This window comes from Diaphorina citri, unplaced genomic scaffold, assembly GCF_000475195.1.
Source record: "Diaphorina citri unplaced genomic scaffold, Diaci psyllid genome assembly version 1.1 scaffold2317, whole genome shotgun sequence".
NCBI lineage: Eukaryota > Metazoa > Arthropoda > Insecta > Hemiptera > Psyllidae > Diaphorina > Diaphorina citri.
In genome coordinates, this window is record NW_007379741.1 from 1,134 (window position 1) to 26,634 (window position 25,501).

A 25,501-nucleotide genomic window follows, 5' to 3' on the forward strand; every position below is an offset into this window, starting at 1 on the left:
CGAGATAAATATATTTCCAAGCTTTCGAAAGCCACATTCGCTTTCCGACCGCCAAGCGTACGACATCTCTCCGCGAATGAAAAGTGAAAGCCGCTGTCGAAAATCCGTTTCTCGTAAATTCTTTCGACAATTGTATAAATCCCAATTTCTGACTTCGTTTCCGTAATTTGGTGATTATTTAGGCAGTTTTTTTGGTCCCCAATAGGCAGTTTTTTTTTCTTTCGATTGGTACTCAATTGGGTAGTTTGTCATTTTTTAGTGTTGAACTCTTTGACTGATTTTTTTTTTTGCACAAAAGTTCCGAGTTGGTTTTCCGGAATCCCCTTTTGTTGTTGTGCTTCTGTGAGAAATTTTCCCAGGTAAGTTAGACGAAATAAACTAGGTAGAATCGAGGGAAATTATCCAAAACAAAACGGTCATATACGTATAAATCCTCTACCTGAACATAATACTATTGTACCTACATCTGAATTCCCAAAAAGCCAGAGGCCAAATCATGTTTCTGTCAAGCCAGAAAGCAGAAAGAACTACAATAGGTAACGTAGGGAATAGACGCAACACCGGAATAACAAAATAACATGTTCTAATCTTACATACTTTGTCATGTTCAGAGAATATCTATCATAGCTGTTCTTTTCCCTGTTTTTTTTTTTTTTTTTTTTTTTTTTTTTTCCCTAAAGGTTATCTATTTTTTATGACCTAAAAGGTCCAAAGGAGGTATAATTATAATAAAAAATATTGCTGGCTAAAGAAGGCATTGATTGTGGAGTGACCCTTGTCGGGTTGCCGTCCTCGTCAGCCTCTCAATCAGCCCTAGGGTAGTTTTGCTTTCGGACGGATATCAAATGGACGCAAAACCAAGATTTTGGTCTTTTGGTAACAAAAAAATTACCATATGAATTACCCCTTCGCTTTCCGCGCACTCAAACCTTTGCTGTTTCTCTAGAAAGGGAATCTCAGGTTTGATAAAAAAAAATCTACTAAATAAATGATGAAATCTTTGGGGTAAAGCAGAGAGCTTTTTCACCAACTTTGTGGGTGTTAAAGTAATCACAAGTTTTTCCAGGGGCTTCCAGAGGGGAGGGGGTCATCAGGCCTAGGTTCATCAAGGGGGCCTGAAACCATTTCTGTAGCAAGGGAAATTTCAGGCTGTTTAAGGTCCCCCAGTCAGCCTAGTTAGCTTAGTTGGTAGTGCGTCTGCCTTGTAAGCGCTAGGCCGCGGGTTCGATTCCCGCCCGGGGCGGATTTTATCCTGATGGGATAATGTTCGTTCTCGGAACGGCTGGCTTTCTCCTATCCTGTCTTCCTTCTCTCTTCGATTTTCGGGACGATAAGACCATAGCAGTTACAGTTCCCTCTGTCAAACCTCTTAAGAAAAAAAAAAAAGTTTCTCAGCCTGCTCAGCCAACGTCTTAAAGTAATCATTACAGGAATAAATTTACCGGTATCTTCATTCGCTCTTCATTCATCATTTCCTTTTTCTTTACCTTATTTGTTATTCCTTGTCTGGTTTGAATTTCGATTCCCACAGACAATATCATGCTTGAGGTAACACACAGAAGGACTAGTATTAGTACTATAAGGTTACTAGGAAATTAACTTACCCCTGACTTACCCTACGATCCTTTCTCCTTCCCTTCCTCTCTTTCCCTGATCTCTCTCTTTCTTTTTACCTCTGCCTTTCTTCTTTTCTCTCTTTCTTTGTATTTTTCTCTCTGTTTCTTTCTTTATTTCCCTCTCTACTTCTTCTCTCCCCACTCTATTTTCTCTGCTCTCTCTCTCTCTTCAAATCTCCTCTTTCTCTTGAGCTCTCTCTCCCTATGTCTTTCTCTCCTTTTCTCCTCTTCTTTTTCTCTTTACCCCTTCCTTTCTCTCTAGCCCCCTCTCTGCTCTCTCTTCATCTCTCTGTCTCGCTCCCTCTTTCTCTCTCTCTATCTCAAAGGTAAATGGTGACGCCTCCACGTTTTAAGTCTTATTTGATTCACCACGATGTTATCATTACGGTGAATTCTTCATCTGTAATTATCTACTGGGTGACAAAAATTCTTTGAACCTCTGTAGAAATTCCCTGAGCTGTAGACCCCTCAACAAATTCATCTTTATCTGGTAAATTATTCTGTAGTTCTGTACAGGGTTCAATTTAAATACAAGAAAAATTCCGATGAACTGTAGATCTCTCAAGAAAATGAGTCCCATTCGGCGAAATCTTCATTATTTCGTTGGGTGGAATCTCACAGTGTGAGAATCCTGTCATTAAAGCCTTTGGAAAAATATGTAATTCTCTACACTGTGAAATTTAAATAAAGGAAAAATTTCTTGAACTGTAGACCTGTCTAGAAATTTAGTCCAACTTTTTTCCATCATTGTCTCCTTATTCTTCGCGTTGGTGTTTTTATTCTCCTTCTTTATTCTTTTTCTTCTTCCTATTTTTCTTTTTCTTCTCATTCTGAGAAAGCTTCTTAGAAGCTTTTTAGCTTAGGGATTTTTTTATTTTATGTTGACTTATTTATAAAAAATAATAACACATCAGGTAGGTACCTATTGAAAGATAATATTGAATTCAATTCAGTTCTCCTCCTCCTGGGATTGTGTACACTGTACACCCTGTATTGAAGAGAGTTTCGTTACATCCTGTATGATGTTACATCTGAGCAAAAAGCCAGAACAGAATAATTCAATCTTCAAAGAAACCCACCCATTTCCCTCTCTCTTTCCCTCTCTATTACCTCCTCTTCTCTCTCTTTCCCTCTCTATTACCTTCTTCTCTCTCTCTTTCCCAACTCTCTCTCTCTCTCCTTTTCTTTATACCTATCTCTCTCCTCTCCCTCCTACCTCTCTTTCTACCTCTTCTACTTCCTCCCCTCTTACTTCCCACTTCTATTTTTTTTCTCCCTCTCTTAACTTTTCTCTACCCCCTTCTTCCTCCTCTCTCTCCCCTCTCTCTCTCTCTATTTACTTTATCTTCCCTTCTCTCTTCCCCTCCCCCTCTCCCTTGCCTCTCACCCATCACTCTCTCTTGATCTTCTCCTTCTTCCTCCTCCTACTCTCTCCTCTTCCCTTTCTTTCTCTTCTCTCTCCCCTCTATCTTACCTTCTCACCCCTTCTCTCTCCCTCCCTCCATTTCCTTCTACTCTCTCTCCCATCTGTTTTCCCTTCTCACCCCTTCTCTCTTCCCCTCCTCCCTTCTCTCTTCTCCTTCTCATTCATCTTAGTTCTTACTATCCAATTCTTTCCCCAATATAAGATCTTTCTATCTTCTCCCCCTACAAAGATAATTGTGTTAGAGTCACTTCTCGAGCCAGTGGGACTGGAACACAGGGTCCTCAAGCTACTAGGAGTGAAACATAGGGTCCTGAGTTCACAGACTTCTAAACCTTTTTTTCCTTTTCTTTGAAGAGGTTTGACAGAGGTAACTGTAAATGCTAAGGTCTTATCGTCCCGAAAGTGAAGAGAGAAGGAAGAGGGGATAGGAGAAAGTCAGAAGTTCCGAGAACGAACCTTCTAAAGTTTAGGATAAATCCGCCCCGGGTGGGAATCGAACCCTCGACCTAGCGCTTAAAGGGAACCCTCGAAGCTAACTAAGCTGGCCTCAGCCTAGTTGCCAAAAATGGAGGCATCTACTGCCGTAAATGGAGGGTTGACATGTTATCAAAACCAACAACATAGTTAGAAGAAGAAGAAGAAGAAGAAGAAGAAGAAGAAGAAGAGAGAGAGAGAGATAAATAAAAGAGAGTGAGAGAAAGAAGCAGAGAAAAATAAGGAGGAAAGAGGGTATGTGAGAAAGGGGAAGGAGAGAGAATACCTACTGATAAAAATGTGTAAACAAAACATAAATTACCTACCTACTTAGATATGTAACCTAACGTAAGTAGGTGATAAAAGCTGAACAACTACCTAATTCCTAATTTATGAGGGGAGATAAAATGTATACATAATATAACAATAGAAGGAAGAAGAAAAAGAAGAAGAAGAAGAAGAGGAGGAGGAGGAGGAGGAAGAAGAAAAAAAACCAAGTATAACAGAAACCCCAGCGCCTTATACATTCGAAATCCACCACTGTTTTTTTTTCTTCTTCTTCTTCTTCTTCTTCTTCTTCTTCTTCTTCTTCTTCTTCTTCTTTTCTTCTTATTCTTCTTATTCTTCTCTTCTTGGTGAGTTTCTTTGTCACACTTTAAATGTCGTGTTGGATTTGCCGTCATCAAGAGAACAGAAACACTAAGGGTTTTCGTTATCAAAAGAAATCCAAAGCGAAAAGAAGAAAGAAAGGAGGAGAAGAAGAAGAAAAAGAAGAAGGGGAAAGGAGAAGAAAAAGAAATAAAAAAATGTAGAACTTAAAAACAAAGTAGTAAGAAGAACAGAATAAATTAGACATTGGTGGTGTTCTTACCTTTTGTTGTATTTTTCACAAGAAGTAGTGGTATCTAGATATTATCGTCCCGAAAGCAAAAAGAGGAGAAATAAGACAGGATAGGAGAAAGTCAGTCAGACTTTCCGAGAACGAACCCCATCTGTTCAATATGAAATACACCCAGGGCCGGAATCAAACTCGCAATCTAGCGCTTACAAGGCAGACGTGCTGTCTTGTAGGCGGCAGCTAACTAGGGTAGCTCGGAGGGGGGAAAAAAACTCGTCAGTCTCAATAATAATAATAATAATAATAATAGTGCTTATATTTATACTGCTCGCATAGAACTGATAAGTCCCTTTACTCCAGCAGTAGGCTACTACTATTATTATTGTGGTCGAATTCTCAAATTATATTGAGGATAAAATTCCATACCTCGGCTGGGATTGAACCCACGCCCTCCTGTTCGAGGTCGACCATTCATCCAATATCAAGCCCAACTGTGCTTAACTTTAGTGTTTCAAAAGGAACTGGTGCATTCTTTGTGACAATGTCACGAAACCAAAATATTAGCTTCTGTAATATCACGTGTACCAGCCTAAAAACTTCTCTAAAAAAAGAAAAGTTTTTGAGAAAAATTCCCTTCACTTCCTTTTTTTTTTGGGGGGATATCACTATTTTTTGCTGTAAGTACTTACCCACCTAAGTTCATAGACATTTAGAGAAATAAATGAACCTAATTTTTAAATAGGTACCCACGTAGTTGCTTCAGAAGTAAGCATATGCAGTATTTAGGTAGGTACCTATGTATCAACTCAGATTTCAGAGTCTATAATAGGTTGATAATAAATATAATTCATGAAGCGGTCAAACTTCGAAATCAGAAACTTAGTTCATTTTTTCCATGTTTTGTCATGTTGTGGGTAGGTGGGTCCCATATGAATGTGTTATAGGTATGATCGGTATAGAATAGATTGGTTAGGTGGTGGTGCAGGTCCCCACGGAATGGTCTTAAAAAGTTAAAGAAAAAGTATTCCTACCAACTAATTTTTACTTTCCTTATCCTATAGAAAGGAAAGTAATGTAATCGGGTCAAATTTTCGATGGTCAGTTTTTAGTGCCAAAACACGTTTTGAGGTTTCCGGAGCCTAAATACAAAGTTCCGTGTGTGTGTCTGTCTGTAAACAAAATATCTCGAGAACGGTAAAGCTAGAGACTTGAAATTTGACATGCAGCTGTAAGATGTGACAAGGATGCGACACAAAGCTTTTGGTTAAGATCGGTGCAACGTTTGGCGGCATTTTACAGCTTTTTGCCGGTTTTCGGTGTAATTCAATTATATTTCAGGAATGGTATGAGCTAGAGACTTGAAATTTGGTACATATGTAGTCCACAAATGTGACAAAGATACACTACAAAGATTTTGGTGAAGATAGGTGCTGCGGTGGGCGGTATTTTAACCGCTTTTTGGCGGTTTTTAGATATACTGACTGAAGGATTAGAGATATTGTAAAAGTTACAATAGATGAACACCCAAATAAGCATCATTCAACAGGATAAGGAAAGTCGTGTGATGTTCACACCAGATTTTTTTAAATATTAAATTTTTATGTGGTTAGATTCTTACCTTCTCCTCGTCCTCCTTCAACTTCTCCTCCTTCTTCTTCTTCTTCTGCTTCATCTTCGTCTCCTTCTTCTCCTCCTCCTTCTTCTTCTTCTAAATATTTTCCTCCTCCTTTTCAATGATTAAACTCAAATGAAGACGGATGTGGTGCTCTAAGTCCCACTTGGGGGAGAGCATAAATTTCAGACCATGACAACGAACTTGAAAAAAAAATCAGCTAGGTACTGAGAAAAATAATAATATTAGATCCCTAAATGATTAAATTAGGTACATCTTTTAGTATATCTCTGTATATCATCAGAAAAAGAGCAAACTTTACATGAACTTCATCAGAGTAGGCTGAACTAGGTAACTCCTGGGAAATACAAAGCAAGTTGAAACTTATGGAAATCTCCTGTAAATATCTAGAAATTCTACATAGCATAATAGGTGAGCCTAAAAAGTATAGTCGACAGACAGAGAATTATATGTAAATGAAAAAGAGTCGTTTATAAACATGAAGAAAACAGTCTCCTGTGTAAAATTCTAAAAGGTTGTGGTGATTTTATAAAACTCGGTCAGTCTCAAGGGAACAATATTGGATTCATTACAAAGTATTAGGCTCTAGAAGTTCATTTTAAAAGGATTAAGCGCTAGAAGTAGGTCCTGTAAATATAGGAATCCGTGTGTAAATAGAATAGAATAGAATGAACAGCTGGATGAGACCAAATAGTCGAGAATAGGTAGCCGAAGTGAAGACAAATTGACGGGCCTACTGAGCTTTTTTCCTAATGAAATCGAGCCCGTCCCTGGGGAATTCAACAAAAGCTAAGATAAGTAAGTAGGCACATTGAATTTGTTAGGAATACAAAGAGGTTAATCAAATACAGAATAGGCACTTACCTACATTCCGTGTCCGAAACAGTGTCACCATAATCAAATCTTATTCTCCCAGAACCGCACTACGTGGACCTCTCTCTCATTAGATTGGGCCAAAATCAGCTCGAAATTTTTTATGTGCCTGGGATTTTTTTTTTCGCCAAAAAAATGGGTCAGAGATTGACGTGTTTCAGTTTCAATTTTCATCAAATCACAAAAAAGGGGGAAAACCGTGTAAAAATGGATAAATCTTTTCTCCCACTCTTCCTCTTTCTCCCCTTCCCTCTTCATCTCAATTCTTTCTCACCTCCATATAGTGTCTCTTCCCTCCTCCACTTTCATTTCGTCATGTCCCATTTGACATGTTTTCAATTTTCATAAATTTATTATTACTTTGTTATTGCTACACCTATTTTTTTCCATCTATTTTTTGTTTTTAATTAATAAGTGAGATGTTACCTTTTTTCGAGGAACATTTTTTTTTTTTACTTCCCCTTTACAGAACTCCTGTTTGGACATCAAATTTCTCCTCTTTCGAAGTCGCAAATTTTGAAAGGAATAGTCATTTTGGAAGACAGGGATCTTTGCCTTTGATCTTAAAGCCTCTGCTTAGAAGAGAGGGACTACAGACTGAAAGAGAGAGAAAGAGAGAGAGAGAAAGAGAGAGAGAGAGAAAGAGAGAGAGAGAGAGATGACATAAAAGTGGGGGTGGAATCAGTTTATTCTCGTGTCAGATTGTGGGGGTGTTGGCAATTAGGGGATTCAAAATGGCGGAAAGGGGAGAAGGGAGGGAGGGAAGTTGGAAAGAGTCATTGAACGTGTTGATGTTGAACGAGGAACATTTTTTTTTTTACTTCCCCTTTACAGAACTCCTGTAGTATATTGCTTTCTCCCGAAAATATTTGGTGATTCTTTCCCTTCAAACACTGAAGATAGGTAATGTAAAAAAAGTACGTACCTACCTACTTACAAATGTATCGAAAATATCGAAATTATTCTTCTCAAATTTCAACTTTATATGAAAGTTCTTTTTCACCTGAGTGGCAAATCTAATCCCGTCATACGACAATGATAAATTTCTTCTTGAAATCCTGAATTGGAATATTAGTAGATCAAAGTACCCAAGTGATTAAGGTGCCTAAGAATACTTTCTTTCCTATAGGATAAGAAGAGTAGAAAGTGAAAGAGCTTCATTTCCGGATTTTTTTCTGAACAAAAAGGTGCACACACATTAGATAAAACATACATAAAGTCCGCCACCGTCTACGTGATTCTGGGAAGGGCACTTTTCTGAAAATTAAACGTGCTGTAGAAAAAGTTCTATAAAATGCACTTTGACCAATGCCTTTATTAGGAAATGTTGTCTAGTTTTATTTTGTACTTCAGAAAAGTTTTCATAGAGGGCGTAGTTTAGGAGGAATAGGTGAATACATAGGTATTGCAGAAAAATCGAAGTTTTCTCGAGGATTTTTTGTACATCAAATTTCTCCTCTTTCAGGGTCGCAAATTTTGAAAGGAATAGTTATTTTGGAAGACAGGGATCTTTGCCTTTAATCTTAAAGGCTCTGCTTAGAAGAGAGGGACTGCAGACTGAAAGTGATCAACAGAGAGAGAGAGAGAGAGAAAGAGAGAGAGAGAGAGAGAGAGAGAGAGAGAGAGAGAGAGAGAGAGAGAGATTATTTGCTTACTTCTGTATATCAGGCATCATTATTTGCTTACCTCTGTATATCAGGCATCATTATTTGCTTACCTCTGTATATCAGGCATCATTATTTGCTTACCTCTGTATATTAAGCAACCAAATGATGGTTCAGGTAAACAACAGAAATCCCCTTGTTTGCTTTTTGTTTCAGTTTGATATCAGGAAGTTAAATCTTCTGGTTAAATTAACCACTTGTAAACCCGGAAATGATTTCTTTTCCTTCCACTTTTTACTGATAACGGACCAAATATAGAGTTCTTTGCTCTTTAACAAGTTTAGTTCTTAGAAAACGAAGAAGAAGAAGGAGGAGAAGAAGAACAAAGAAAGAAGGAGAAAAGTGTAAGAAAAACAACAAGGAGAGGAGTCGAAGAAGATGAGGAAGGAGTAAAAATAAGAGAAATAAAAGGAAAAGAAGAAAGAGAAGGATAAGAAGATGAAAAGGAAGAAATCCTGTCACCTCGGATTTTTTTCCCAACGAAAGGAAAAAGAAAAGTAGGTAAAAATAAACATAAAACAAAAACAGGAAAAGATTTTCACTTCAGATACGAGTGAAAAAAGAAGAAAAAGAAGAAGGAGGAGGAGGAAGAGGAGAAGAAGAAGAAGAAGGAGGAGAAGAAGAAAACCCTGCACACCATCACAGTATCAACCGTCTGCCATCTTTAGAATAAATTTAGACAAGAAAACTCACTTCACACCAAATGGAAGAAGATCATGAGTCCGTTCAGAAAATTGACCCCCCGCTTTCCTTGCCATCCTCACTTTCCCCTAATTAGACCACAGTCCTTCCCCCCCCTGATCGCTCAGAATAGGGGAGAGAGGGGGCTATTTGGAATTTATTCTGACCAAACACTTGAGCTTTTCGTTCCGTTTTTTATCGGCTAAACCAGGGGTTTCCAACTTCCATGTACATGCGGGCCACACGCTACATTGGAAGGTACTCCGCGGGCCAACAGACTTCTAAACCTTTTTTTCCTTTTCTTTGAAGAGGTTTGACAGAGGTAACTGTAAATGCTAAGGTCTTATCGTCCCGAAAGTGAAGAGAGAAGGAAGAGGGGATAGGAGAAAGTCAGAAGTTCCGAGAACGAACCTTCTAAAGTTTAGGATAAATCCGCCCCGGGTGGGAATCGAACCCTCGACCTAGCGCTTAAAGGGAACCCTCGAAGCTAACTAAGCTGGCCTCAGCCTAGTTGCCAAAAATGGAGGCATCTACTGCCGTAAATGGAGGGTTGACATGTTATCAAAACCAACAACATAGTTAGAAGAAGAAGAAGAAGAAGAAGAAGAAGAAGAAGAAGAGAGAGAGAGAGATAAATAAAAGAGAGTGAGAGAAAGAAGCAGAGAAAAATAAGGAGGAAAGAGGGTATGTGAGAAAGGGGAAGGAGAGAGAATACCTACTGATAAAAATGCGTAAACAAAACATAAATTACCTACCTACTTAGATACGTAACCTAACGTAAGTAGGTAGCTTTTACCTTTTTACTTTTTTTTTCTCAAAATGTGATAAAAGCTCAACACTACCTAATTCCTAATTTATGAGGGGAGATAAATAGAAAAAAAAAATATCTTTTTTTTAGACTGCGAAGCAAAGAAAAATTTTCAGCCTTATTCTAGCAGTAGGTATAATTCCATGCCTACATGGCAGGGCGGCGGGAGCTTCGCACATTTGATTAAACAGTATCTATTTCATTCAATTAAACAGTTTGTTTCATTTATAGGTTAATATGGCTAATGTGGATTATAAAAGGTCAAGTTCACTTAATTCGAAGAAAAAATTCTATATTATTTTTAAAGTTACTATATGACAGAATCATCCCATTTCTGTGAGAAGCCACGCGCCACTGCGGGAAAATACATCATATTTTCTCACTCAATTTCTTTTGTCTTCCACCTTCCTCGTTTATTTTAAAATGAGAAGACGAAGTAGGCAAAGAAGGAGAGAGAGAGAGAGAGAGAGAGAGAGAGAGAGAGAGATGGTATAAAAAGAATAAGAATCTGGCTAGATATACTTTTTCAAAGTTTATTTGTTTGTTTATTTTTCAACTTACCTATTTGTTTTTTTTTTTTTTTTTTTTTTTTTAATTTTTTTTTTTTAAGAGGTTTGACAGAGGAAACTGTAACTGCTATGGTTTTTTTTTCTGTTTGGTAATTCTGTTCATAGAGAGAAGTACTCCCAAGGTCGGTAGTTCTAATAACAAACTCTCTTTTTTAATTATTATTATTTTTTTGCCCTTGACAATGTGTGAGTAAGCTCTACATATTTCCCAAAATTTTACTATTTGATATGAGACCTTTTCTTTTTTTTAATTAAAAATAATGGTGAGTAGGGAATAGGGTCTAAAGAAGGGAGGAGGATGATGAAGAAGAAAATATTAAAACGATTCCACTATTATGATTATGACAGACAAAATAATATTATAACTCACATTTTTTGCTTTTACTTCCCCTTTCCCCCCTTTTTCATTATTAATGCCATACCTAAATGACTGTTTGGTCTCAGGGGAGTTTGACCTTCGTAATGGGGTAAAAAATAACATTAATAATAATAAATAATAAATCCGCATGATTTTTTGACATTCCTTGGTTTGATTACTATTATTTATGGACTATTTACGTAAGGACTTTATTATGATTATGGACTAAAAAATCTGGTGTGAACATCACACGACTTTCCTTATCCTATTGAATGATGCTTATTTTTATGTTCTATATTAACTTGTACAATATCTCTAACCGTTTAGTCAGTATAGCTGAAAACCGCCAAAAAACGGTCGAAAACCGCCAAAAAGCGGTAAAAAAGTTTCGTGTTGCATCCTTGTCACATTTGACAGCTGCATGCTGAATTTCAAGTCTCTAGCTCTTACCGTTCTTGAGATATTTTGTTTACAGACAGACACACACACGGACCAATGGCTGAAACTTTGGATTTATGCTAGGTATTCCCCATATTCACAAGCTTTATAAAGATATGCACTCTTTATAAAGCTTGTGAATATGCACGCTGCACACATGAATCATAAAACTCGCATAACTTTTGATTTGCAAAAACGGAAGCGGAGCAAAATTAGAATGGGAAAACAAAACAAGCTCCACCGAAATCAACAAGAAAATCCACTCAGAAAAAAAGATAATTTGTGGTAGTCATGTAGTGTGTACCCTAGAATTAAAGAACACCAAAATGGGGTCATATTACTGTTGTGATTCCCAGACATAGGTATGAATATTATTGTATAGTCTATGTACATTGTAGGTACGTGGGTATTATGTGTATTATAATGAGAACAGCTTGTTCATTCAGTAAAAAATGTTTGACAAATGGCCTGAAGTTGCCGAAGACATGTAATATTGTACAAAATGAAGAAGGAAAAGCGAACAAGAAAAAGAAGATGAAGAAGAAGGAGAAGAACAAAAGCAAGAAAAAATAAACCCAATCATTTGTATAGTAGTGGTATCTAGCTGCTTTTTTTCAGAGGTTTGATAGAGGGAACTTTAACTGCTAAGATATCATCGTCCCGAAAGCAAAAAGAGGAGAAATAGGTTAGACAGGATAGGAGAGTCAGACTTTCCGAGAACGAACCCCATCTGTTCAATATGAAATACACCCAGGGCCGGAATCAAACTTGCAATCTAGCGCTTACAAGGCCATCTCCAAAATAAAATATCGTGGGGGAAAATATTAAATAAACAACTCAAAAACGAATGTAGAAATTACTTAAAGAACGGTATTTATGCATCAATGAAGTAAAAATTTACATAACTATAATATTGATTCTATTTTTCGCAGAAACTATTCAATCAATTTTCTAAAGTCCCCCCCATCATGCTTACAAGGCAAACGTGCTGCCTTGTAAGCGGCAGCTAACTAGGGTAGCTTGAAGGTAAAAAAAACTCGTCAGTCTCAATGAGACAGAGTACTTAATACCGCCAACACGAGATGTCCCAGTATCTTCCCGATATCTTCGAGTTTCATAACTCAAGTACTCAGTCCTGTGTCCAGTATGCGGCTCCGTTATGAAATACAGTAGAACCTCGATTATTTCAACCTCCAGAGAGAGAGTACTTAATACCGCCAACACGAGATGTCCCAGTATCGTTCCGATATCCTCCGAGTTTCATAACTCAAGTACTCAGTCCTGTGTCCAGTATGCGGCTCCGTTATGAAATACAGTAGAACCTCGATTATTTCAACCTCCATTATTTCAACTCTCTATTATTTCAACCCCAAAATCAGTTCAAAATAGGGAATTAAGTTTCGTGTTGCATCCATGTCACATTTGACAGCTGCATGCTAAATTTCAAGTCTCTAGCTCTTACCGTTCTTGAGATATTTTGTTTACAGACAGACACACACACGGACCAATGGCTGAATTTGGATTTGGGCTCTGGGGACCTCAAAACGTGTTTTGGCACTAAAAACTGACCATCGAAAATTTGACCCGATTACATTACTTTCCTTCCTATAGGATGACCATCGAAAATTTTACCCGATTACATTACTTTCCTTCCTATAGGATAAGGAAAGTAAAAATCAACTCCATCTCCAAAATAAAATATCGTGGGGGAAAATATTAAATAAACAACTCGAAAACGAATGTAGAAATTACTTCAAGAACGGTATTTATGCAATGAAGTAAAAATTTACATAACTATAATATTGATTCTATTTTTCGCAGAAACTATTCAATCAATTTTCTAAAGTCCCCCCCATCATTCGAAAGCACATCAATCACATCGGACGTTTTCCAGGGAGCTTCCATATTTTCAGGAGACCTCATTTATCTAAAAGCAAAGTTTGCTAATTAGTCGGAAACAACTAGCTAAATGGTGCTCTGATTTTTCTGGCAGCTGCCTGCTTGCATCATGGACTGCTTGTTTCTTAACTTCATTAGGAACGTGGGTTTTGGAACTGCTTTTGGTTTATGGTAGGAGAATGGAAGTGTGAGACTGTTTATTCCCCCAGTAGTCAACATCTCGATATACGAGTATGTAGGGTAATGTTTGAATTGTAGGTTATACTTTTATGCCCAATTTTTAATCCCGTACCTATAATTTCCATCATGGACTGCTTGTTTCTTAACTTCATTAGGAACGTGGGTTTTGGAACTGCTTTTGGTTTCGTTAGGAGAAGGGAAGTGTGAGACTGTTCTATTGCCCCAGTAGTCAACATCTCGACATACGAGTATGTAGGGTAATGTTTGAATTGTAGGTTATAATTTTTTTTCCCAATTTTTAATCCCGTACCTATAATTTTTTAAGCTGTGTACCAATTTCTGTTGATTTTTCTTTCAGACAAGAAATTTTTCTCTGGCCATCCAGAGAGGAAATGATTTTTTTCCTATAAATGTATGGTTCTCTTTTGGCTGGACCTCGTAAAAAAACAGTCAAATTCCACCTTCCATCCAACCTATGTATTTTAAAACAAAGTTCATTCAGAAAGTAAAATAATCAGATTCACTTCACTTTAATAAATGTTAACAACTTACATACATACGTTACATTCGTAAATGTGTAAGTGGTTGGATGGACGAGCTCTTTCAGGAGAACCCTGCCACTATAAATAAAAACTACCTACTAAAGAATCAATTTTATTGGTAAAAAAAATCAAATGGATTTTGTTTCCCAAGTAATAGGTATGTACCTACTCCACAATATTTCTGAAATTTGACTGTAAAAAATAACAACCTGTCTCGATTCTCGAAGTGGCTCTAAATTTGTCGACTTAATTTATTAACCATTTTCTTCTTTTATCTGCAAATTTTGTCCCCTTCTTAATTGTTTTATACGGAATTTCAATTATTTCAACGTTCGATTATTTCAACTACCCTCGGTCCCAATTAGCTGAAAGAATCGAGGTTTTACTGTATTATTTTCAGATGAATTTCGGGATTTCGGGGCCATTGGCCTAGGTGAGTGGTCCTTGAGAGGAGTAAGTAGGAGTGGGTTTTCTGGCACACGTGCGTCCTGAAGGGGTTATGTGTTAAATTATTTTCTCTGGATGGCACTCGGGAATATCCCGACAGATCCACTTGTCTAGGATCTTCGTACTTGTGTTCTTTATTTAGTGAGTTTTACACCACCTTTTTTTTTATATTATAAAGCAAGGGTCAGAGCCCTGTTTATTTACAAGAATAAGAAATAAACAATACATAATATATGGTAAATAAGGAACTATATTTAAAACTTCCTTACTTATCCTATCCAATTCTGATGTTTGCTATATTTAACCTGCTACAATTTACACCACCTTTGTACCTTCCTTCTTCCCAATCTTCTTCTTTTTCTTCTTCTGTTATGTTTACTTATGTTATGTATAAAATATCTGTTATTAGGAGTAAAAGTAAATGAAAGAAAGAGGAAAAAAAACCATCTCCTCAGAAGGTATTAAATAAGCACTATTATTATTATCCTATCCAATTCTGATGTTTGCTATATTTAACCTGCTACAATTTACACCACCTTTGTACCTTCCTTCTTCCCAATCGTCTTCTTTTTCTTCTTCTCCTTTTTTTCTCTCCTTCATTTTCTTCTTCTTTTTCTTCTTCTCCTTCTTCTTCGTTTGCTTAGCCAGTGATGATCTTGAGTAAACTTGAATTTATTCTTCCCTTACCCCTTCCCTCTCCGTTTTTTCTCTCCTTCATTTTCTTCTTCTTCTTCTTCTCCTTCTTCTTCGTTTGCTTAGCCAGTGATGATCTTGAGTAAACTTGAATTTATTCTTCCCTTACCCCTTCCCTCTCCGTTCTCCACTCCTCCGCCCTTTCCTTTTTCTCCCTTCTCCTTTACCTCTTGTCCTCCCTCCCCCTTCTTCTCTCCTCTTTCTTCCTCCCTCCTCTCCCCCTACTTATTCTTCTCTCCTCTTTCTCCCCTCTTCCCCTCAACCTGTTTTTAATTAAACTCCCATGTCCTTGCGCGCGTAAAAAAGTTTTGTAATGATAAAGAAAACTCACGTAAATGATCCTCTGACACTTCTGACGATGTTATAATTATTAAACTTGACTCCCTCCTTTAGAAGATGAGACGATCACACTGGCAAACTGACATGAAAGTTTCCTGACCTTCACACTATGTGAAGGTTAGATCAATATAGTGAAAGTTAACGTTAGATCACAATAGAGATCATTATGGTATTGACACAAAAATCTTCTAATTTTATTTTTTATCAAATTTTCTTCTAGAGCAATTTTTTTAGATGGAATCTTAAAAATAAATATTTTAATGTAAATTTTGTAAATAAATACATACCTAAATGTAAAAACAAAAGTTTAAAATGTAAATAATTATGTTAAGGGTCCCTTGGGGTCTTACAAAAATTTAGTGTCAAATTTGATATCTAAATCTAATATGAAATGATGAAGAAATGTCAAACTCATAAATAAAAATAAACAATAATTCATAAATAAAATATTAGCACCGAAAATTTCAAAGTTCAAGCTAAAACATACTCATGTTCTTGTGTGCATTTTGTACTTCAAAACTTTCAAAATCCCATTCACCTAAAATATTTTTTGTGTTGAAGAGAACGCTGTTTTCTCAGGGGATTCCTAATTTTCCTAATAATTTTGCCCTAAAAAAAACTGATGGACCATTTTTGCCATCTTCATCATCAATATCCATTATCATTAACTCTTATGAGTTAGTTGCCAAAAATGGAGTCATCTACTGCCTTAAATGGAGGGTTGACATGTTATCAAAACCAACAAAATAGTTAAAAGAAGAAGAAAAAGAAGAAGAAGAAGAAGAAGAAGAAGAAGAAGAAGAAGAAGAGAGAGATAAATAAAAGAGAGTGAGAGGAAGAAGCAGAGAAAATAAGGAGGAAAGAGGGTATGTGAGAAAGGGGAAGGAAAGGGAATACCTACTGATAAAAATGCGTAAACAAAACATAAATTACCTACCTACTTAGATACCTACGTAACCTAAGGTAAGTAGGTAGCTTTTACCTTTTTACTTTTTTTTCTCAAAATGTGATAAAAGCTGAACAACTACCTAATTCCTAATTTATGAGGGGAGATAAAATGTATACATAATATAACAATAGAAGACAGATCATTTCTTTTTATTCTTGATGACACATTTTGTTTCATGACTGAAATTTATTACGATAAAAATCTGGTGTGAACGACTTTCCTCACACGACTTTCCTTATCCTATTGAATGATGCTTATTTTTATGTTCTATAGTAACTTTTACAATATCTCTATCCGTTTAGTCTGATGGACCATTTTTGTCATCTTCATCATCAATATCCATTATCATTAACTCTTATGAGTTATGACTGTATGACAGATCATTTCTTTTTATTCTTGATGACACATTTTGTTTCATGACTGAAATTTATTAGGTACGATAAAAATCTGGTGTGAACGACTTTCCTCACACGACTTTCCTTATCCTATTGAATGATGCTTATTTTTATGGTCTATAGTAACTTTTACGATATCTCTAACCGTTTAGTCAGTATAGCTGAAAACCGCCAAAAAGCGGTGTAAATACCGCCAACCGCAGCGCCTATCTCAACCAAGAGTTTTGTGTTACATTCTTGTCTCATTTGTGGACTACATACCAAATTTCAAGTCTCTAGCTCATACCGTTTCCCGTTCCCAAGATATTATTGAATTACACCGAAAACCGCCAAAAAGCGGTAAAATACCGCCAACCGTTGCACCGATCTTAACCAAATTTCAAGTCTCTAGCTCATACCGTTCCCGAGATATTATTGAATTACACCGAAAACCACCAAAAAGCGGTAAAAAAGTTCCGTGTCGCATCCTTGTCACATTTGACAGCTGTATGCCAAATTTCAAGTTACAGACAGACAGACAGACACACAGACCAATGGCTGAAACTTTGTATTTAGGCTCTAGGGACCTTAAAACGTGTTTTGGCACTAAAAACTGACCATCGAAAATTTGACTACATGCCAAAAAGCGGTGTAAATACCGCCAACCGCAGCGCCTATCTTCATCAAGAGTTTTGTGTTACATTCTTGTCTCATTTGTGGACTACATACCAAATTTCAAGTCTCTAGCTCATACCGTTCCCCGTTCCCAAGATATTATTAAATTACACCGAAAACCGCCAAAAAGCGGTAAAATACCGCCAACCGTTGCACCGATCTTAACCAAAAGTTCCGTGTCGCATCGTTGTCACATTTGACAGCTGTATGCCCAAATTTCAAGTCTCTAGCTCTTACCGTTCTCGAGAAATTTTGTTTACAGACAGACAGACAGACAGACAGATAGACAGACAGACAGACAGACAGATGGAAGGGCAGACAGACACACGGACCAATGGCTGAACTGAAACTTTGTATTTAAGCTCTAGGGACCTTAAAACGTGTTTTGGCACTAAAAACTGACCATCAAAAATTTGACCCGATTACATTACTTTCCTTCCTATAGGATAAGGAAAGTAAAAAGGGAAAAGGGACGGAGAACAGGATAGGAATAAGCCAGCCAGAGAACGAACCTTATATGTTTGAGATACAGTTCGGCTGGGTGGGAATGCAAAGCAGACGCGTTACCTTCGAAGATAACTAGGCTGGCTTTTTGAAGCTTTTGTTCAGGGATGCAATTTGTATGAACGCCGTGAAACTCAGTGAGTATGCAATGTGCAATAAATTAATAATCAGTGGAGATGTCACATTTACATTTTCCAAAAGTGCAATTTTTTTTGAGATCAGTGTTAGCACGGTTAAGGCCATTGCCTTGTAATCAATGGTCGGCGATAATAAAGGTCGGTTGAGTTTCATTTCATTTTAGACACATCGAAAGTGGAACATTTTTCAGTGGCTGAGCAAGAGAAAAAGTAACTAAGAAAGAAAATGAAAAAAAAAAAAATCCGTTTAGTCAGTATAGCTGAAAACCCCCAAAAAGCGGTGTAAATACCGCCAACCGCAGCGCCTATCAGCCTATCTTAACCAAGAGTTTTGTGTTACATTCTTGTCTCATTTGTGGACTACATACCAAATTTCAAGTCACTAGCTCATACCGTTCCCCGTTCCCAAGATATTATTGAATTACACCGAAAACCGCCAAAAAGCGGTAAAATACCGCCAACCGTTGCACCGATCTTAACCAAAAGTGTCGCATCGTTGTCACATTTGACAGCTGTATGCCAAATTTCAAGTCTCTAGCTCTTACCGTTCTCGAGAAATTTTGTTTACAGGCAGACAGACAGATGGAAGGACAGACAGACACACGGACCAATGGCTGAAACTTTGTATTTAGGCTCTAGGGACCTAAAACGTGTTTTGGCACTAAAAACTGACCATCAAAAATTTGACCCGATTACATTACTTTCCTTCCTATAGGATAAGGAAAGTAAAAAGGGAAAAGGGACGGAGAACAGGATAGGAATAAGCCAGCCAGAGAACGAACGAATATGCTTGAGATACAGTTCGGCTGGGTGGGAATGCAAAGCAGACGCGTTACCTTCGAAGATAACTAGGCTGGCTTTTTGAAGCTTTTGTTCAGTCTCCCTCTCTTAACTTTTCCCTACCCCCTTCTTCCTCCTCAAACTATTCTCTCTATCTACTTTGTCTTCCTTTCTCTCTTCCCCTCCCCCTCTCCCTTGCCTCTCACCCATCACTCTCTCTTGATCTTCTCCTTCTTCCTCCTCCTACTCTCTCCTCTTCTGAACAGGATAGGAATAAGCCAGACAGAGAACGAACCTTATATATGTTTGAGATACAGTTCGGCTGGGTGGGAATGCAAAGCAGACGCGTTACCTTCGAAGATAACTAGGCTGGCTTTTTGAAGCTTTGCTGTCAACAAATAAATCCATATTTAAAATTAAATTGAATCCACAAAATTTAAAACAAAATCACATCTTGGAAATGATTGTTAAAATAACTCATGGCACATGGCCGAGACGATAATCTCAGTTTAGGGTAAACTCACAAGATTGAGGTCAATCTGCGAATGCCGCGATCTAATTATCTGAATTAAAATTCAGAGGTTTAGAAATGAGGCTACCTTATGTCCCGAATAATTTCGATTAGAACCGAATGGACTCATTTGGAGGTGTGGGTTAACTTAAACCAAAAATGTAAAATCTGTGTTCCAGTCATTACATAAACAAATTGAGAGTTGAGACCGCCCGGAGCGAACGGCTGAGGTTGCTACTTTGTAGTTTGTGTCTGAGCAACAAGTATCAAGTATTTTGTTATTATCTCTGTGGTTCCAGTCATTACATAAACAAATTGAGACTTGAGACCGCCCGGAGCGAACGGCTGAGGTTGCTACTTTGTAGTTTGTGTCTGAGCAACAAGTATTAAGTATTTTGTTATTATTATGGCTTTCCTCGCTTCTCACGTTCTTTACAAATGCTTACAAAGCCCCCATAATCGTTATCTCTTTGTAAAACTTCAAGTGTTTATCCTTTATTATTGGATTATTTATCTTTACATATTATTATGGCTTTTCTTGCTTCTCACGTTCTTCACAAATGCTTACAAAGCCCCCATAATCGTTATCTCTTTGTAAAACTTCAATGTAGGTGCCTACACATTTTAACCCCGGGAAGAGTTTTTTTTAGACTGCGAAGCAAAGAAAATTTTTCAGCCTTATTCTAGCAGTAGGTATAATTCCATGCCTATATGGCAGGGCGGCGGGAGCTTCGCACAATTGATTAAACAGTATCTATTTCATTCAATTAAACAGTTTGTTTCATTTATAGTTAATATGGCTAATGTGGATTATAAAAGGTCAAAATCACTTACCTAATTCGAAAAAAAATTCTAATTACTACCTATATGACAGAATCATCCCATTTCTGTGAGAAGCCACGCGCCACTGCGGGAAAATACATCATATTTTCTCACTCAATTTCTTTTGTCTGAATTGGACTGTCAACAAATAAATCCATATTTAAAATTAAATTGAATCCACAAAATTCAAAACAAAATCACATCTTGGAAATCATTGTTAAATAACTCATGGCTGAGACGATAATCTCAGTTTAGGGTAAACTCACAAGATTGAGGTCAATCTGCGAATTCCGCAATCTAATTATCTGGATTAAAATTCAGATGTTTAGAAATGAGGCTACCTTATGTTTCGAATAATATCGATTAGAACCGAATGGACTCATTTGGAGGTGTGGGTTAACTTAAACCAAAAATGTAAAATCTGTGGTTCCAGTCATTACATAAACAAATCGAGAGTTGAGACCGCCCGGAGCGAACGGCTGAGGTTGCTACTTTGTAGTTTGTGTCTGAGCAACAAGTATCAAGTATTTTGTTGTTATTATTATGGCTTTTCTTGCTTCTCACGTTCTTCACAAATGCTTACAAAGCCCCCATAATCGTTATCTCTTTGTAAAACTTTAAGTGTTTATCCTTTATTATTGGATTATTTATCTTTACATCTTTTTTTCCCACGTTCTTTTTGTCTTTTATTCTTCGAAAAATTTCGCCTTTTACTTTTTCTCCGGGATGAAAACTTGACAACAGACTGTCATATCCTTCCTGCTTCCTGTCTTTCCTGATTATTTTATCGTACCTTTACTCCTGTTTCTATAAAAAATTTCGCCTTTTTTTCTCTGGGATGAAAACTTGACAACAGACTGTCATATCCTTCCTGCTTCCTGTCTTTCCTGATTATTTTATCGTACCTTTACTCCGAAAAATTTCGCCTTTTACTTTTTCTCTGGGATGAAAACTTGACAACAGACTGTCATATCCTTCCTGCTTCCTGTCTTTCCTGATTATTTTATCGTACCTTTACTCCTGTTTCTATTTTTATAATCCTGATTATAATCAGGAAAAAACCATCCTCCTTTGCCCTTTATGGCCACGTTTACTCGTCCTACCTTACTCTAGTTGACGGGAGGAGGGTTTCCGCCCTGTTATGTATCTACCTATGTGCCTTTTTTTATGAACTAATGAAATTATGCTGCAAAAATGCACTGGTATCTTTTATTTTTATTATTTTTCATCGTTATGTATCTACCTATGTGCCTTTTTTTTATGAACTAATGAAATTATGCTGCAAAAATGCACTGGTATCTTTTATTTTTATTATTTTTCATACCAGGGCCTCCAGCTTTATGTCATGTATCTACCTATGTGCCTTTTTTTATGAACTAATGAAATTATGCTGCAAAAATGCACTGGTATCTTTTATTTTTATTATTTTTCATACCAGGGCCTCCAGCTTTACGAGTACTTTCCTTCAATTTTTTAGTTTGCTTCAATTAACATTGTTAAACGCTTTTTCCAAGTCAAAGAATACAATGTATCTCTTATCCTGTTTTTAGCATTTCTAAAAATTTATTTATTTATTTTTATTTCAAATAGTCCCTCCATCTACCCCTGGTGGGCGATTGAAAAGGGGCACCTACCGGCTTCACCTCAATCCCCCTTTCTAACCCCTATTTATTATGTTCAATGCAACCCACTTACCTATTCTAATTTCTACTGTTTCCTTTCGTCTTTTTCAGGCTCCATGCGTTACCCGGTATCTCAGAGTCCCTATTTCTTCTACTGTTTGCTCCTGATGGCCTTCTACCTTGCTAGTACAGTCTCGTCCAGTCCGTATAAGCGAATCAACAGCGAAATGCGACTCCGTTCTGCACGCGGCTTTCGAGACAAAGTGAGTATAACGCGTGTAAAGAGTGAGCGAGTTACAGTACAGTCTCGTCCAGTCCGTACAAGCGAATCAACAGCGAAATGCGACTCCGTTCTGCACGCGGCTTTCGAGACAAAGTGAGTATAACGCGTGTAAAGAGTGAGCGAGTTATAAAAAAGAACTACTCTTTACAGTGGACTACTCAGTCAATGAGTCAGATCCTAACTCCCTGCAAGTTAAAGGATGGTATGCCTAACGGGGGAAAAATAGTGGTTGGGTAAAAGAGTTCCTCCAGGAGAACCCTGCCACATAAAAGAGAGCCGTAAAAAAAAGTGAGTTACATGTTTTAGAATCTGACTCAATGACTGAGTAATGTTGAAAAGAGTAGTATACTAACTCTGTCTAGTTTTATAGATTGAGGAAGCACCTAACGTTGTAGATACCCCTTACATTTTCGAATTAACTTGTTCAATGCATGAGTACCTCGGTAGGAAAATACCTATAAAGCAGGGTCCACACTCATGTTGGAAATGTCGGACGATAATTTTGTAACTGCAACACAAAATGTTTCATAAATCTGAATTCTGAATGTGTTGGAAAGCCGTCCACCATAATAATATGTTTGTAAGTGTGGACCCTACTTTAGGCTGTAAGCTGTAAGTTTCCAAGGTTTAGAAATCCGTATAGCAGCTACTTTTATTTCTTTCCACTGGACTTTTTTTTGGAATCTCAACTTCTTTTCTTTTTACTTTCCTTATCCTGTATTAAGGAAAGTGATTTTCTTTTTCCTCTTGATAAGGAGAAAAAAAAATCTAAAATAGCTCGACCAATTGATGATTACCATGAAAAATTCAAGGAAAGAACAAAGAGAAAGAGAGAATGTGGGAGGAAAATGAAATAAAGAGGATTAGCCTATTTTCTTGAAGGCCTTAAAGAAAGCTTTGATAATTAGGCAGAAAAAGGAGGTACCTATAATTTTTTAAGCTGTGTACCAATTTTACGTTGATTTTTCTTTCAGACAAGAAATTTTTCTCTGGCCATCCAGAGAGGAAACCTATAATTTTTTAAGCTGTGTACCAATTTTACGTTGATTTTTCTTTCAGACAAGAAATTTTTCTCTGGCCATCCAGAGAGGAAATGATTTTTTTCCTATTAATGTATGGTTCTCTTTTGGCTGGACCTCGTAGAAAACAGTCAAATTCCACCTTCCATCCAACCAATGTATTTTAAAACAAAGTTCATTCAGAAAGTAAAATAATCAGATTCACTTCACTTTATTGGTAAAGAAAATCAAATGGATTTTGTTTCCCAAGTAATGTGTACCTACTCCACAATATTTCTGAAATTTGACTGTAAAAAATAACAACCTGTCTCGATTCTCGAAGTGGCTCTAAATTTGTCGACTTAATTTACATTCCTAACGAAATCTTGTACTGAAATACGTCAGACATTCAAACATCGACAATTTCGACACGTTGAACTGTCACAATATAATATATTCTTTTAGTCGAGGAAATACTAATAAAATTTCTCCATATACTAATAAAGTATGAATATGGAAAAGTGAAAAAAAGTTATGTTTTTCAATAGATTCCCCCCCCCGTACTTGTTACTTTTCTACCTGATGTATTATTTTTTATGGAACAAAAGTTAGATCTCTATTGAGTATTAATTGAACAAAGTTTGAACAAATTCATACTACCTATCAATAGTTAATTAAAAAAAAGCAAAAAAAAAAAAAAAAAAAAAAAAGTTAGATCTCTATTGAGTATTAATTGAACAAAGTTTCAAACAAATTCATACTATCAATAGTTAATTAAAAAAAAGCAAAAAAAAAGCTGAGTTATCAAACAGACACGGAAAGTAAATAAGTAGAAAAACTATTTTTTCATTTTTTTTTTTCGTTACATAAACCAGTTTATTTTTTGTCGACTTTCCTCTTTTATGGCACCATAAAAAGATGGTGTCGACAAACCATGAACAAATAACGACTGGTCATGGACCCTAAAATTTATCCCTAATAATCAGCAAATAGGGTTTCTAGCTAAACCATTCCAAAGTTTCAACTTTACAGTCATGTTTATAAGTCGATTTACTCTTTATCTTCTTTGTTTTTAAGGAAAATTTATTCAGACTGTGGGTTAAAACTTTTCAATTCAATTTTACATCGGGATATCTTACTATTCTCTCCAAAGTCCTGACAACATACACCCTAATGAGTATTTGACTACACAATTTTAAAACAAAGGACATGAAATTTTAAAACAAGACACGAATGCTGTTTATGGTCAAAAATGTCAGCAAAATTTAGAATTCTGATAGAAAACCTAGAAACCTCATAGAACTTGGTCTCATAGAAACAGACAAAGAACTCCTGTAATTTAACGGACCTCTAATTTTACTGCTGTGTTACAAGGGACTTATTTTTCCGACATCTTCCCTCCAAAGTCCTGACAACATACACCCTAATGAGTATTTGACTACACAATTTTAAAACAAAGGACATGAAATTTAAAAACAAGACACGAATGCTGTTTATGGTCAAAAATGTCAGCAAAATTTAGAATTCTGATAGAAAATCTAGAAACCTCACAGAACTTAGTCTCATAGAAACAGACAAAGAACTCCTGTAATTTAACGGACCTCTAATTTTACTGCTGTGTTACAAGGGACTTATTTTTCCGACATCGATGAAAACTCAAATCAGTGTAATTTTCTAATCTTTCTTTTCATTCTGAAAGGTTTGTTGAGTATTTCATATGCACCAGGGGAATCCTTTGGTATGCATTTCCAGGATTTAATTTAGAAATTAAATAAAGGGAATTTAGATAAAAATAATAATAAAAACTCTTCAGGGAATTTCATTGGATTAGCTATTAGATTTTAATTTAATTACTATTCCCCTAGGATTCTGCATTATCTGTATTCCTAGAGCATATTGAGGAATGTAGGTATTCCGGTTATTCTGTGAAATGTCAACATGTAATTAGGTTATTTTATGTTTACCTGGGATGAAAAAAAAGACAAATCTGATGGCTACCTATTATAAAAAGCGGTGCAATCCACTGTTTTATTTCTCTCTCTCTCTCTCTCTCTCTCTCTCTCTCTCTCTCTCTTTCTCTCTCTCTCTCTCTCTCTCTCTCGGTTATTTTTTGATATTTTCAAGGGAAAAAGTACAAGTGGGCATTTTTTCACAATAAATGGGTAAAAAATGTAAAAATCTCATTCTCACTTTTCGACTTCCAGGTAGCCAGTCTTCAGACGGCCCGAAATTTCGGCAAGCGGTCATCATCGACGGCAGGAGGATATCTGGATGACGGTGAGGGAGACTCTGGAGTAACGGCCGGGGTGCAAGGGGGAGCGGAAACGGCGGAGTCCCTGTACAATTTGATTAAGGAGAACTATTCAAG

The 25,501-nt window shown here is 36.8% G+C and overlaps 1 protein-coding gene across 1 annotated transcript; it reads left to right on the forward strand.

Moving 5' to 3' along the window:
• Positions 1-254: 254 nt before the first annotated feature.
• Positions 255-25,501, forward strand: LOC108253612 (the record flags this gene model as incomplete). The annotated part of the gene is made up of 3 exons (XM_017447907.2): positions 255-359; positions 21,964-22,115; positions 25,338-25,501. Coding segments are annotated over exons 2-3 (311 nt in total), but the record flags the coding sequence as incomplete, so codon positions are not given.